At 35.3% G+C, this 16,999-nt stretch overlaps 1 protein-coding gene across 1 annotated transcript in view; it reads right to left on the reverse strand.

The window, feature by feature from the left end:
* The window catches only part of LOC127847881 (probable G-protein coupled receptor 158), a 44,512-nt gene that overhangs the window by 12,311 nt on the left and 15,202 nt on the right, over window positions 1-16,999 (reverse strand). The window contains exons 2-4 of the mRNA XM_052380103.1: window positions 7,145-7,253; window positions 4,514-4,849; window positions 2,437-2,505 (exon numbers count right to left, since the gene is read on the reverse strand). Coding sequence (XP_052236063.1) covers window positions 2,437-2,505; window positions 4,514-4,849; window positions 7,145-7,253 — 514 coding nt within the window. The remainder of the gene's footprint in view (window positions 1-2,436; window positions 2,506-4,513; window positions 4,850-7,144; window positions 7,254-16,999) is intronic.

Below are 16,999 nucleotides of genomic sequence, written 5' to 3' on the forward strand. Positions count from 1 at the left end.
AACTGGACTGAGATCTTGCTGCCATATAGCTTCTCAGCAACTTTGATAAAGAATGCTTGAGAAATGTGAATGCTAGAGTGTTTACAAACCATATGTGGACAGACGGACGACGGACAAAGACAGATCCTAAAACCTCACCTGAGCAATCAGGTGAGCTAAAAAGTGTGTGTGTGTTTTCACCGATCTGAGCCATTTTCCAACTTGTTCGAGATATCAATAAAACAAATGTCTTGACTAGGCTTCACGATGATTAGGCAAAAAATGTGACTTCTAAAGTGTTCACAAGCTTTTTCGCTATAGTAATATAAGGAAAACTGCCTCGGCCATGTTTTTAAACGGACCGGAACCACTTTTTAACTCAACAAACATATCATTAAGACAGACATTTTGACAAAGTTACACGAAGAGTGGGCATGAAATGTGACTTCTACAGTGTTTACAAGGTGTGTGGGTTTTTTACATAGTGACGTAGTTTTTGACCCAGCATGACCCAGTTGCAAACTCGATCAAGGTATCATTGGGACAAATCTTCTGACAAAGTTCAATGAAGATCGGACAAGAAATGTGGCCTCTAGAGTGTTTACAAGGTTTCTCTGTAGCCAAATAAGGAAAACTGCCCCGCCCACTGGCGGCCATGTTTTTCAACGGACCGGAACCACTTTTGAACTCAACCAACATATCATAAAGACAACCATTTTGACAAAGTAACATGAAGATTGGGCATGAAATGTGACTTCTACAGTATTTACAAAGTTTTTCTTTTTTGACCTAGTGACCAAGTTTTTGACCCGGCATGACACCGATATCATCGGGAAAAAGCTTCTGACAAAGTTTCATGAAGATCGGACAAACAAATGTGGCCTCTAGATTGTTTACGAACAAATGTGGACGGACGGACAGACAACACACAAAGACCGATAACAAAAGCTCACCTTAGCAATCAGTGTACCTTATGGCAATTGCCGAAATTTCAACGACAGATATGGTCTGGTAAAATAGATGTTTGTAGAGACACTAAAATGGTGTTCGTGTGTCGTATGAATATAGATATTGTATCTACAAAAATCTATGTTATCATACCACATCTAACGTTGAAATTGTGGCTTTTCCTATAAGGAACACTGATTGTTTTGGTGTTAACTTTATTTTACGAAATACTTTACGAAATTTCGTTGATTTTGAGCGTTATAGAGACTTTAATATGGTCCAAAATGTCCTTTTATGAACTAATACGACAAAGCTGTCCTTGTATCATTTTTCGTAAAGCACAAGTATTTTTCATAGTATTATATTAATTAAACTGGATAGCAGTCAGTCAATGTGACATATGAAAAATACAAGTATAAGGGAGACAATACAAGTAAAAGAAATCAGCAACAGAAGTTGTTTCAGTTCAATATAAAATGCACCGTATATACAAGAAATTCACGAGATGGCGTGAATTACATCTGAACATAAATATGTTTTTTTGTCAAATTTAAGGCCGAAATGCTACGTAATCCCCGATCAAAAAAGGGTTTATTTGCAACAAAATGACTGCCTTAAATTACCAATTGAAAGTTTAAAACAACTTACAGTATGATATGGTTATACAGCACCCAGGATAGACAATTTACAGTAACATACAGTAATACAGCACCCAGAATAGCCAACTTACAGGAGCATACAGCAATACAGCACCCAGAATAGACAACTTACAGTAATATACAGTAATACAGCACCCAGAATAGACAAATTACAGTAGCATACAGTAGTACAGCACCCAGGATAGACAACTTACAGTAGCATACATCAGTACAGCACCCAGGATAGACAACTTCCAGTAGCATACAGTAATACAGCACCCAAAATAGACACCTTACAGTAGCATACAGTAATACAGCACCCAGAATAGACACCTTAGAGTAGCTTACAGCAATACAGCACCCGGTATAGACAATTTACATAAGCATACTGTAGGACAGCACCCAGGATAGACAACTTACAGTAACATACAGAAATAAACCACCAAGGATAGACAACTTACAGTAGCATACAGCAATACAGCACCCTGTATAGACAACTTACAGTAGCATACAGCAATACAGCACCCTGTTTAGACAACTTACAGTAGCATACAGCTATACAGCACCCTGTTTAGACAACTTACAGTAGCATACAGCAATACAGCACCCTGTTTAGACAACTTACAGTAGCATGCAGCTATACAGCACCCTGTTTAGACAACTTACAGTAGCATACAGCTATACAGCACCCGGTATAGACAACTTACAGTAGCATACAGCAATACAGCACCCGGTATAGACAACTTACAGTAGCATACAGGAATACAGCACCCGGTATAGACAACTTACAGTAGCATACAGCAATACAGCACCCTGTTTAGACAACTTACAGTAGCAAACAGCTATACAGCACCCGGTATAGACAACTTACAGTAGCATACAGCAATACAGCACCCAGGAGTATGATCTCTAATAAGCACCACATCCCGATCACCATCACCTGTAATGAACCACATGTCAATCATTTACCAGTAGTATTCACATATAACATGGAATTCAAGAGATGAATTGACATGGCATATTTACCGGTACACCATTTAAACCACTTGTTCGTTTATTGACCAGACGAATCACAAAATGTAAAAGAACCACAGGTCAATTAATTGAGCAGGTATATTCGTATATATGAGCTGCGCTCTGTGAAAATGGGTTTTAATGCATGTGTGTAAAGTGACATCCCAGATTAGCCTGTGCAGTCCGGGACACTTTACGCACATGCATTAAACACCTTTTCGCAGAGCGCGTCTCATATAATTGACCGCAATTCAATTTGTTGACCCGGCTAATTATACATACGATGTGATGTACACTTGATTTGACAGGTACATTAACATCTGTAATGAACCACAGGTAAATTAGCCAGGTATATTTAGTGGCTATATAATATTACATTGCTAAGGCGTAAACATGTTTAGCAAAAATACACTTTTCAATGATAAACAAGGGTAGGGATTAATGTGCATCGGCATCTTGTTGTGCTACAACATTGACCGTATTTGGACATTGAATAAATCAAATGGGCTTTTATTGATGTGCTATTATGTGATCAACTTGATATCAGCGCTGTACCCAACACAGTGTTGTTGTTGCTTTTTTCGTTCAAATTAGGTTCCGGTAGGGGGACCCTTTCCCAATGGAAAAGTATATATTTTTCCCAAATGGGACCTAAATATTCCCAATTGAAGATTTTCAAAGAAGAGCCACTCGTGAAAATATTTTTTTCTATGATCACTCGTGAAATAACAAACGATCTTACACTGACAAATTCTGTTTCTTGTATGCCCCTTTTTCAAGAAAAAAATTAACCGCTGTTTCCCTTTCGTTGAAAAGTTACACTTTCTCCCGTGGCGTGCCTCAATACATTTCAATACACAAATTGATGACGTCATTATACCAGCGAAATTCTCCGGTTAAACTCTTTAACAATTTAAATAAACGGTGAAAAAGCATAAAATAACAAGAATATTTGTTTGGATTCGATGGAATATCGTTTTTAATATATATATCTTAAAGAAAATCTTGATATGATTTCTAAAAATAGAAAAATTAGTATCGAAAATTAGTTATTTTCACCGGTGAAAATAACAATTTGTTTATTTTAACTGCTGTTATTTCACTGCAGAAATGTCATAAAATTATGTTATCATTAGGTTTGAAAGAAACAAAATTAATCCATTTAGCATGTAACATAAAACGTTACAAATAACATTGACATTGACGATTATTTATACATAAATAATTGAATTTTGCATGAGAATAACAATCAAGGAACAATAACTCAGAAGAAATGGAACCAATAGTACTCCAGAGCACTTTCACTTGTTGAGATCTGTCAACCTTATATTAAGTTTCAATATAATGACTCTTAAAGTCAGAAGAAAATTGTCAGGTTAAAGTACATTACAATACTTCTATAATGTGCACCTTAAAGTTACGGCTCTTGTGCAAGGCCGTTCACCTCGATCAGATCTATCTACGTATGGAGTTTCAAGTAGATACCTTTTAACGTGTTCGTAATATAAAAGTCTCGTTCTGGGAAAACCGAACTTACCGTTATTACTCTATGTTTTCGGACACTTAAAAATAATTAATTGTTTTCGTGTCCGAAAACATAGGTACGAAAAATATTCACAAAATGCAGGTGTCCGAAAACTTAGAGTTGAAAATTGAAGTGTCCAAAAATAGCGTCAATTGTATCAACGACTACAGGTAATAGGTTTAAGTTTCATCCTTGATTAGCCTGTGAAAAATGCCAGGGACAACGCTGTCCGCTTGAATGGTATTTTTGGGGTAACGAAAATCTCTTATTTAAGGCGGAAATCTAGTTGAGGCGGAAATGGTCTTCCCTGATAAACATATGCGGACCGCACAGGTTAATCTGGGATGACACGGTACGCACATGCATTTCGTCCAGTTTTCCCGTGATATAAATGACCGGAAGTTCTCACCTTGCATTTTCTCACGCGTAGTACAACTATTCCGAGCACCAAGGTTATAGTCATACAAAAGCTTTGAAAGCCTAGGGGGACTCCCCGTAATAAGATGTTATATTCCACAAAACATGGCCCGGCGTTATCGCAATCCGCACACCCCTGGCGGCACGGAAGACATTGATATTCGCTCGTGATATTTAGGTCACCGCGCATGCTCGACAGGAAGTGGTGCTCTAGTTGAGTTCCGGTGAAATACTTCTGCGTGGCATTAAGGTTTGGGAAATAAAATCCGGATCTGCAATGGCATTCGTAGTTTCCAGACGCAAACATCCCGAACGGAACATATTTGCACTGAAATTATATTTATAAAATAAGACATTTTGCACAGATGATGTAATGCCTGAAAAGGAGCTGAGCACCATAGTAATACATTAACTGTATACGCAATGTTAAATATTTACGTCAATAAAAAATATTTGGTTAAAAGAAAATGATGTCGTTTGTGTTTACAATTTAGTTATGAAAGCTTTTTAAACGTTTGCAGTGAAACAGAAACCGTTGTGCAGGTAAGACAGAGGACCATCCATGGGGCATAATTTGTTGTTGTTTTTTTAGATAACCACACGAAAACTTCAGCAACGGTCATTATGAGCAATGAACTCGAAGGAACTTTTTTAATATGTATGGCAGAGGACTATTTAGGGTCAATAACTTGCTATTAAGTTGAAGCTCTACCGGCCACTTTGTGCAATGAACCAGAATTATTTGGTCAGCATATTGTCACTTATTAATGTATGCTTAGCTTTAAAGGCTTTGATGAGCATACACAATAGAATAAGTTAGGTAACAGCCAAACGCAACCCATTTTAGATTATATTATTCTCCACCAGTCATTATGTGCTATGAAAGCTATTTGAAAACGTTATTAAACACGTACAAATCGAAGATTTGCTGTCAAATCTGCAATAAGAGTTGGCATTTCCAACTATAATGGCAGATTTTACAGCCAACGTGTGCGCTGAATGTGAACCATTTTACACTCAGAAAAAAGCCAATCGGCTGTATGCAACCAGCGTAATACCAGGCTTTATAATGTTTGCTGCTCATCAGTATCTAAGGGTTGACAATCAAGCCTTTAAAACTTGAATCTCTAAAGAAAAGTTTTTAATTAAAGTTGATTTTCTAATGGTCTACCAACAGGTCAAAATGCATATCTGGTCAAGATGCGTCTATAAGGAGTAAAGGGTTAAAACAAAACTCCAGTAAAAAAAGACTATAAAATTCAAGAAAGAAAAAAGTAACCCTCGACTGGGCTCGAACCACTGACCCCTGGAGTAAAAGTGTATCGCTTAGACCACTCGGCCATCCATGCTCATACAATGAGTGACGTATTTTATACTTAGTATAAGCAATCCTCCTAGTGTCACAAAATATAACGACAGCAACAGAACTCTCTAAATTATTCAATCGTCTCGCGTTGCACGGTTTATAATTTTCAAGTTTTCAAATCGTCAAAATGTGCATATAATGGATATTTAAGAGCATGGTAAATGTTCAGTATTACTGTTTCCGCACAAATATTATAACTACAACGAAAATTTGCGAATCTGAAACATTTTTGTTTAATTTTGTCAATTTACCAAAACGTGAAAAGGTCCCTTTAAGTATGTATAGTGTAAACTGCTTAAGAGCTTTGACTTATACTTCTATTTTAGCTCTATCTTGTACAAAGAGCCGGAACCAATCTAATAGTTAACTATCAGCAACACAAACCCTTGCACAAAAATCCTTTTATTACCTTTCTGTTTGAGGTGCAACAACCTTCGTGTTCGGTGACCCGAAATGATTTAATTTAAACAAGTAACTACACCAACAAATGAATAGTTGATTTTATTTTAGCTCTATGGGTCAATATTAATATTGGTAAATATGGGTTATATTTGCAACAAACTTCGATTTTTACTTTATTTTAATGGTAACGTAAAGATTTACCAATCAAATAAATTGAAATAAGTAAGGTAGATTAAACGTTTATTTGAAAAATATATTTTAGCCGTGACAGGCACATTGTTCCTTTTTTAGTTCTGACATACACATTTTGGTATGAACCGAAGCTATTTGAATATTTGTGTAGGACAATCGGACGAACATATGAAATATCTTATATATATCTCCAATAGACATTGTTTACAGTGAACCGGAAACATTTAATATGTTTAGGGCCTATTGCCAACATTTTATAACACTTCTTTTAAACGAATAAGAACTTTATTATACTGTTGTGTACAAGTGAACCCGAATCATTTGAATACGGTTAAGAACAACCAAGTGAACGTATGAAAACGTTCATTTCGGCTCTAACTGCCATAGTGAACAGTGAGCCAGAATAATGTGAATTATATATGGTAGAGGACTATGGTAACAAAACATGTGTGCGGCTAACCAAAACAACCATTTTAGTATGGTGCAGTGACACGAAGGCGGGTAATTATTCAGAGTAAACGATTCATTCAAGAACTATCACTCTTTCATCTCAAGCGAACATACCAGTATTGCTCCGGGAACCAGAATGTCATTGTTTCGCGAACCGGACTCATTTGAACATAGTAAAGAATACTAGACAAGCATATAAGAGCCGTGACTTACCCTGGTGGTCTCCGGTCGGCACTTGTGAGAGCCGGCGAAGACGGTATCTGAGTCGTCACATTGGTTGATGGACGTTTGGTTGAGGTCAATGTCGAGTAGGACCACTCCCCTGTAACAGAATTCCGTTTTTTTAGTATTGAAGCCACACTGTACGGCATTTAAGAAACTTCGTTTCAAGTAAAAACTAACAAAAGTCGTATATCCATATAATTCCTTCGGTCTCTGTCTATTTGATGTTTAGGTCTTTATGCATGTTTTATTTTTAATCTAGATATTCTTCATAGTATTTAAACAATTAATATTTTATATTCCTGTAATCTCTGTTATTGTAATTTCTGATGATGATTTCTGTAAGCAGAAAACAAGCTACACGAATATAAGTCCAGATATGCATACACTCAGACTGTTGGCGAAAACCAAATGTCTGTACTACGGCGAAGTCGAACGAAGAAACTACTTCTTAAATTGCAAGCAACCAATCACCCACAACTGATACACCCAAATGTATACACAAGACGACCGTTGTAGAAGAAACACATTAATTTGAATATACCTATTCAAATGAACATGAGCTAAGGGTATGCATATGGGCACATTTGGAAACATCGCGGGATTGTATTTATTCATGTTCAAGTTTTTGACGTTGTGACTGTGAGTCCCGCTAAAACAAGAGCTGTCTCCATCGAAAGATGTATGCCCCCGAAAAACGCTTTTTTCGAAACCTAAACGCGGACTCTTAGTTCAAGGTCAAGGTCAAAGAGGTCAAACCTTTCTGCGTATGGAAAGGCCTTGTCCATATACACATGCATACCACATATGAAGGTTACATCTGAAGCGACATAAAAGTTTTTTCGAAACCTAAACGCAAAAGTGTGACGGAAGGACAGACAGTGCGATCACTATATGCCCTCCTTCGGGGGGCATATAGTTGTCATTTTTGTCTAAATGCTTCCATACATTAAGTGATGCTAAAACAAAATAAGCTGATTAATTAAAATATTACTTCACGCCCATTTTAGATTTGGCTTTACTTCATTAGAACAACCATGCAGGGTGAATATGAAAGTTTACTCACGATTCATTCTTTATTTAGAAAGCTTACAAATTGCACCTAAAAATTGAGCGGACAGTCGATATAATACATTCCTGTGCAGTAATGTATAATAAAGCAATCAATTAATATATATACGCGCCCCGACCCATCAGCAAAATATAAAAGCAGATGGGTTTATATTGTACTATTCACATATATTCGTTGTATCTCTGTAACAAAGCAAAACCACACCAGATAATAAACGTTGGCAATTTGATAAAGAAACAATTTCAAAAGAATGGTCTTTGTTCTAAACTCAAATTGTTTTGCAATATGCGAGTGTGTGACAATGTGACATGTTGTCCTACTGAGACTCAGATATCTTATGTTTTTCTAGTGACGCGATCCTTCAAAAGCAGTAAATTCAGAACATTGATTTGATAGAATTCAGAATACGCACCCAAAGAAAGGTGCCAAGTTCCAAAATATTATCGTGGTTTTCCAACAAATCCGAGCGGACAATAGTGAGAGTAGAGGTCAAGAAACTGCGACTCACACTAACAAACCCTTTAACGAATAAATGAAGCACCCACCATTGCCAATTAACCAGTAAATACAAACTCAAGGCCACATGTCAATTGTTTGTCCCAGGATTTACAGTTAATCGAATGGATTATGCAACCATGTGATTGTATTCACCAATACACATATGACCCCATCAGTTGTCAACGCAGCCATCTACCCGTCAAAGATGCAACTCAGAATCATCATTTCTAAGACAAAATAGAACAGTTCGCAATCACGACTTGCTCGGGCATCATTCTCTTTGTATGCTAAAGAAAAAAAGAAAAAGATCAGCGTTTGGTACAAAAAGGTTGCAACCAGAACAAAATGTGTCAGTGAAAACTCACAAAGATCTTGTTATCACTTAGGGTAAGTCAGCGACACGATGGCAAGAGTCACAAAAGATTTACCAAGCGGTAAGTGTTGGCGAAAAAGCTGACAAACATGTTATTACTTCCGCGAAATGCTTCTGTGGTATGAAGGAATGTGTTGAGGTCGAGATGAAAAACTTGTCATCATTTCGGTCAGACAGTTGTTAAGGGTTTATATTTTCAAACTTATGCAAAAAGAGATCTCGACTCGACCGACGGTGATGAGAAACGACCAATGATCAAATCACCATCTGCAAATTTGTTTAGAATCTATATCAATGCATTCGGCAATGCGAGCTCACGAAGGACAAAAATAGATCCAGTATTTGCGAGTTATTAAATACTAGGTTTTAGATTTAAGGTTTTATTCAAGATACACTAGACATTAAAGTCCATGAGTACACATGTATGTTGAATATATTTATACAAACAACATGCATGCCAGTGGTCATCAATAAATACAAGTTCATGGCATGATAGATCATATACAAACTATATTAAGGTAAATACATATATTATTAAAAGATACATGTATTCCAACATAATGTTAACCTAAAAAGCACTATTGACAGCGAGAAGTCAACTTTTCTAACAAGGATAGTACTCAAAATAATATTTATAGACATTTCTTTTAATAAATGCTTTATAAACATAAATTGCTAAATTTCTGTTAATTGTTGGGTTATCAGATTTCATTAACTCTATACATTTTGGAAAATATTTAATAATATAAACACCCCAACCTAGAGAACCATACGGGATCGTCCGGAAATAAACGTCTCATATGATGATTTTCGTAAATTAGAACAGTCGACATGTAAGCGCCTATGTTTGAAATAAGTATTAAAAAGATTCATGCAATTGAAATAAGCAAATCTGAATGAACTTAATATAATAAAACTGTAATATGACATTTTGATTGTTATGCTTGTTGTTCGATTTTTATCCCGTGTAAAAGATACTGTACTCAGACATTTCAAGTTGCCATCCTCCATTTTTCCCCCATTTTATTCTGAACCATTGATATCCAAAGTTCACTCCTATGAACATAAATATTGATCAAGCAAAACTTCTATGGTATATGTTTATACATAAATGTACTAAATACTCATTTGTACTAGTAATTAATGTGTAACGATTGGAATTAAGCAATTATAAGCACACAAGTTATGTCCTCTCCTCGGATAAGCGAGAAAAAAACAAGCTCTAGGCATACGTCATTATTGAAACAATATATAACAATACAACAACAAAAAAAAACATACAAGCATTGAAAATAAAAAACATTTTCATGATGAATATACCATCAATATATATATATATATATATATTAGTTTCGCCACCAAAAAAATACCAAGCATCACTTGGTCACCCACGTTTACATTTACGTTCACGTTGACCACAAATGAAATTTAAAATGCTATAACCACGGTTCAGTTCAAAATTAAGATGTTGCATAAACTTATAAAACAAATCGTGTTTATGAATTCATGTCCTGAACTGCCTACAAGCATGAATGGCTGAAGTACATCATTTGATATCGAAAGTAATTGGGTAAGAACTAGGTTATATTGATCACCTCATCAATAATATTTACAATTACCTAGTTTTCATAAAGATGATCGTTCAATTATGCAAACATATAATTAAATATTTAAAAATGATGGATAGTTCATAAACGACCCATAATGGAATAAACAAAATGTTAACAACACACAATCAGGAAAGATGTACCCATCTAAGCATTGGAATTAAATATGTGCTTTTTATCATGTAAAAGATAGTTGCAATTTTGAACGTGCAAATATAAACAAATTTATCACACTTTTTGATATATTTTTTAAACCCCATTTAATTAAATTATTGTCTACCGTTTATTTTTTGGAACAATTTGAAATAGCTTAAAAACCCAAACAAATAAATAAATAAGTAAGTGTGGCGCGGGATACGAAACCGGGATACCTAATGTTGACATCAACTCCCAAATCGTCGTAGTTTTTTCGCGCATAATCGGGAAACGTTCGGAGCGACCGTCAATTATGAAATAAGGTGAACTTAAACCTTACATTGCGAGCTAGCTACACGAACATGATTGCGTTTGATACCTGCACATGTAAGAAATGCAGGAAGAAGAAAGAACTTTGCTGAAAATACATAACATACTGGTAGTCTACCGGTAATGTAAGCATACTGCTAGAATATACTGGTGTTCAAATGGATATGATACTGATATCCTAATGTGTAACATACTGGTTATCCAAATGGTATTAACAGATTGGGTAACGTATGTGTTCCAAACTCTTCACATACTTCAATATTTAATAAAAGTGAGTATTGTAAAGCACATAATTCAAAGTGTATTGTGTTTTCTACTGCAAAGACCATCATACAGACACCTCGTAATAGACCTTAACAGTAAAATCCGAACAGCATTTTAATGTGCAAATGCCGGAATAGAAGACAAGAAACATAAATAGTACAATCAGAGGGGCATTTTATGTACAATTACCAGAATAGAAGACACAAAACATGAATAGTAAAATCAGAAGAGCAATTTACGTGCCAATGCAAGCATGTAAGACACCAAACCTAAATAGTAAAATAAGAAGAGCATTTTATGTACAAATTCAAGAATAGAAGACACAAAACCTAAATAGTACAATTAGAAGGGCTTTTTTATGTGCACATACCAGAAAAGAATATAAGCAACTTTAAAAAGTAAAATCAGTAGAGCGTGTTTTTGTACAAATTCCAGAAAAGAAGACACCAAACCTAAATAGTAAATTCAGAACGTCATTTTAATGTGCAAATGACAGAATAGACGACACACAATCTAAATAGTAAAATCAGAAGAGCATTTTTATGTACAAATACCAGAATAGACGACACACAACCTATATAGTAAAATCAGAAGAGCATTTTTTGCGAAGGAGGCAGATTTGAAGACACCGTGGTAAAGCACAGAGAGAATTCGAATTTAATTGTGTTATCTTCTGCAAAGACCGTCATAGCATTCACCTCGAACACATAACAGACATAAACAGTAAACTTGTATGTGCAAAGGCAGGACTGGACGAAATCGCGGTAAGACACAGACAGAATCCGAACTGCATTGTACTCGCTACTTCAAAGACCATCATATCATTCACCTGGAACACATAAACGACATATAAAGTAAACTTGTATGTGCAAAGACATGAATGGACGATATCGCGGTAAGACACAGACCGAATCTGAACTGCATTGTGTTATCTACTGCAACTTGTATGTGCAGAGGCAGGAACAGCGGAGAGCGGACAAAACTTCGATCATCGATTCAACGGCAGCAGCAACGTGGTGCTCCAGATGCGGGGCGCGTCCACAGACGGGCTCTGTGAGAGGAATATCCCATAGAACGGAATATCGATCGGGCCTGGAATGGCATTTCTTATTCCGCGACATGTCGCCTGGCCAGCCACTGCCTTGCGACTGTCATCGTATCGCGACGTGTGTTGTATGCTGCTTTTTATTTGGTCTGGACTTTTTTATGTTTAGGCATTCGTCAACTTAATCGTTGAGGCCTCGAGATGTGTGCTGTATGCTGCTTTATATTTTCTCTTAAATTAGTGTATATTTATGCATTCGTTCAAATACTAAATGGTGTCTCGAGACGTGTGATGTATGCTTTTTTTCTCTTGACTTTATTGTATTTATATGTATTCATACACTTAATTAATTGTGTCTCGAAATGTGTGTTGTATGATGTGCTCATTTTCTCTTGACTTTTTTGTATGTGTATGCGTTCGTAAACTTAATTATAGGAGTCTCGAGACTTGTATTTTGTGCTGTGTTTTATTATCTCTGGACTTTTTGTACGGACAACTGTATGCATTCGTACACTTACCGGTCATTATTAGAATCTCGCGACTTGTGTTGCATGCTGTTTTTCTCTTTTTTTGTTGTGTGTATGTGTATGCATTGATATACCTAATGTTTTATGTATCGCGACGTGTGTTGTATGCTGTTTTTCTTTATTTTTGTTTTGTGTATGTGTATGAATTGATATACTTAATTGTTGGTGTATCGCGGCGTGTGTTGTATGCTGTTTTTCTGTGTGTATTTTTTGTATTTGTATACACGTGTACATTAAATTAATGGTGTGCCTTTAAATAAATAAAGTAAACACAATGTTCCTTATAGCAAAAGCCAACATTTCAACGCTAGAAGTGGTATGGTAACATAGATTAAACGAGATACAAAATGCTAGTTTGTATTTTTGTGTGTGACAATATATACCATGTGAATGTTTCGCGACGATATCCGAACTTTCGATGTTCGATTCGCGTTCGCTCGTTAATTTTCGGATATTATGTATCTCATAACTGGATGGGGTCTATACTGAATAATGCATCTCGTTCAGCACCACATATATAAACTTACAAAACAAATGCATTAATTGTAAAAATCTTTATTTCACTTTCATATGCAGAACAAGCGGGTATACGTTGAAACCACGATAAGCTGATATACTGCACTACCATATATCGGAAAAGCTTGTTACAGAGGTAAATATGAATACAGTTCTTCAGCTTACACCACGCACGTATACAACACAATTTATAAACGATTTAGATGTTAAAGCGAGATTATACGATTTTTTATATGTGTTAAATTGTAATATATTGATAAAATATGTTACAATAACACAAAATAGGCAAGAAAAAATATACATTGAAGACGAATTTCATAAAATGCAGCAAATACAAATTAGCGCCCTGAGCCGATTGTGACGAAGATATTTCGTACATATTTTCCTACAATAACAGACGCATTCGTGTTTTTATTAGGATCAGAGTTAGTGTTCGTGTGTCGTCAATGTGTCACACCGGTCTTACTGACCTGTGTGAATGCGCGCTAAGCATTGTGGGAAACGGACTTTTTTCCATCATGGCGTTGGTAAACATAATAAACACGGAAGTGAAAAATGGTAATTAATTATTATCAAAAACAGGCCCATTCAAACCGGGCCAGCTGTAATATATACATGGATGCAGTTTGTGCTTCAAAAGGAGCCACTTTTCATTTCAGTCTATTGTTTGTAAGAATCACTAAACACGTAACTTAGACTAACTAAACACGTTGCAAGACTGTATCTTCGAAATAGTAAATAAATCAAAATAATAAATAAATATTTATAATTAAATACCTGCTGAAATTTGAGAAAGTAAACGATTTAAAATAAACGCTGTGAACATTACAAGGAATCTTACATGTAGGCCTCATGTGTGAGAGGATTAATCAGGGATAAAATAAATGGAGTTCAAACTCAAAGGATCCAACATTTTGAGGAGGACGTCATGGTATCTTGGACATTTGGCACTTTCATATATTTATTTAGTAGATACTGAAAATGCTGAATGTGCTAATTGCAACATCAAAGACAAGCAGGTGAGATTTTTTACAGCTTTATTTTTCTTGACATAATGTTGTAAGTTTTCCATTTAATTTATATGGCGCTCTAGTCTTATTTATAAGACGCGCAAAGAATTTAGAGATACTTTTTATATGGGCTTAATTCTTTGCTCCAAATATTACCCATATAATAAGTAGCTTAATATTTAAGAGCGTCAAAAATTTGGACTAATGGCGCTCAATTTTAGCTCGGCTGTTTTCGGGGAAAACCCTAGGTATTGTCATAGCTTGTCGTCAGATGTCCGTGTCGTGCTAAAATCTTTACATCGGCTCTAATATCAAAGTGCTTCCACCTATAACATTGAAACCTCACATGTATATGCACCGTGATGATTTTTACACGCCACACCCATTTTGGGGTCACTCGGTCAAAGGTCAAGGTCACTAACCTCTAAAAAATTCTTTTAATAAATTTCATTTATTCAAAACTGCACCGCAGCCTAACTTGGCACCCATAATTTGGTGCTCTTGTTTATATATAATTTTAAAAATGTATTAATAACCAGAATAGTTTATGCATGTATAAATAAAAAGATACAGCCATGAACAGTGCGTTTTAATTTTTAATAAATATGCTTTGATTGCGTATATGCAAAACAATGAAGTCCATATATTGTTAACTGATTTTTAAAATGTTGAATGTCACACATTACGTACCAGTCCGTTTATGTACCGACACTTTATGTACCACTATCTGACACTTTATGTACCATATTTATAATATAAAGAGATAACTAATTTAATATGAATGTGTGTTATTGATGAAATGTATTTTGTGTGATAGTATTTATGAATTTAGACTTATATATTGGCTATAGATTTTATATTTTGTCAGATTGTCTAAGTGTCACTGAGTGTCTTAGTTTAATTTATTAGCCCAAGTACATGTAGTACTTAATAAATGACTTATTAGTCTTACCTGAAATTGAAGTAAATTATAAAAATTCATTTGTCTCTTATCTTATCCTGACTAAGGATTATAAAGTCTAAAATGTTTGTATTATATTGTATAATTGAAATGTGATACTTTGAAGAGAAGAGAGAATGACCTTAATGTTCAAACTGTAAAAAAATCAAATTATTTCCTTCTTTAGACTTTAATCATGTTTAGAGAATGACCTTAATTCATTAGGACTGCTATGAATGAATGGACAATAACACCTATATTTTATGTAGGTGGTACATAAAGTTTCAAAGTACACAAAAGGTCTGGTCCATGTACATAAGGTGTTACACCCTAAAATGTTCATGGTATCAGTGTTTCAATAATGTAGTGTTTCTTATTATGTATTGCTTAGGTTGTTTTGTTTCAAATTTGCATTTATTTTAAAGAATTTTCAGTCATTTTGTGAATTCCATGTTTTTTGTAATAAGGTAAAATATGTTTTACATGGCGCCAAATATTAATTCATGGTCGCTATGGTGTAGAGAATGATGTCCGCTGGGCGTGGGTTCGATCAATACTCTGGGAGTTCTCATTATCGTCTCCATGGACAACAAGTTCTGGTGTACCAAGTAGTAGTAGTAGTAGTGGTGGTGGTAGTAGTAGTAGTAGTAGTAGTAGTAGAAGTAGTAGTAGTAGTAGTAGTAGTAGTAGTTGACTAGTAGACTAGTAGTAGTAGAAGTAAGATCAGTAGTAGCAGTCGTAGTTGTTGTTCTTGTTGTAGTAGTAGATAATTAATTAATTAGTAGTAGTAGTAGTAAGAGTTGTAATGGTTGTGTTTGTATTTGTATTGAATTCTGATAATAGAACACAATGATGCTGCTGCTAAAGATGATGATGATGAATATGATAATGCTGCTGCTGATTGTGATGATGATTATATGATGGGACTTTGGTATTATAAAATTTGTGAGGTTCAAACACAAAACCTGTTGGATAATAAAACTTCTCATTTTATGACAAAAGAGCTAGATTGTAGAGTAAAAAATAAGTATAAAATTCCCTAATAGGAAAGCTACCATTAAAGGACCATGACTTGTGGGCTTCATCAAAAGCAATGCATGAAACAGTTATATCTCTTTCAAATGCACTCAATATTGCTGTTCCAATTGATATGCTCAGAAATGCTTCTGGATGGGCACACACCAATGAGTACTTTCCTTCAGTTATTTCTTCTAAAGACACATTAACAACACTGTCGCCCTTAGCAGGAATTCCGGACGCTCCCCCTAAGATGTTCCCTCCCCAGACATTTCCCCCATTTTAGTTTTAGTGCTTACATTACCCCCCCCCCCACCCCACAATAAATTTATAATGGTTTGGTTGAAGTATAATCTTGATTTATTATCAAAATGATTTTTTTTTGCTTATGTAATCTTATGTAATTAACTTTTAATATGAAGCAGCTTGTTTGTTGTTTTCTTTGGATTAATCATTCATTATTTTTGTTAAACTGTTTAAGGAGTGCATGTAAATCATTAGTAAGACGTGCA

Source organism: Dreissena polymorpha, chromosome 10 (genome assembly GCF_020536995.1).
Source record: "Dreissena polymorpha isolate Duluth1 chromosome 10, UMN_Dpol_1.0, whole genome shotgun sequence".
NCBI lineage: Eukaryota > Metazoa > Mollusca > Bivalvia > Myida > Dreissenidae > Dreissena > Dreissena polymorpha.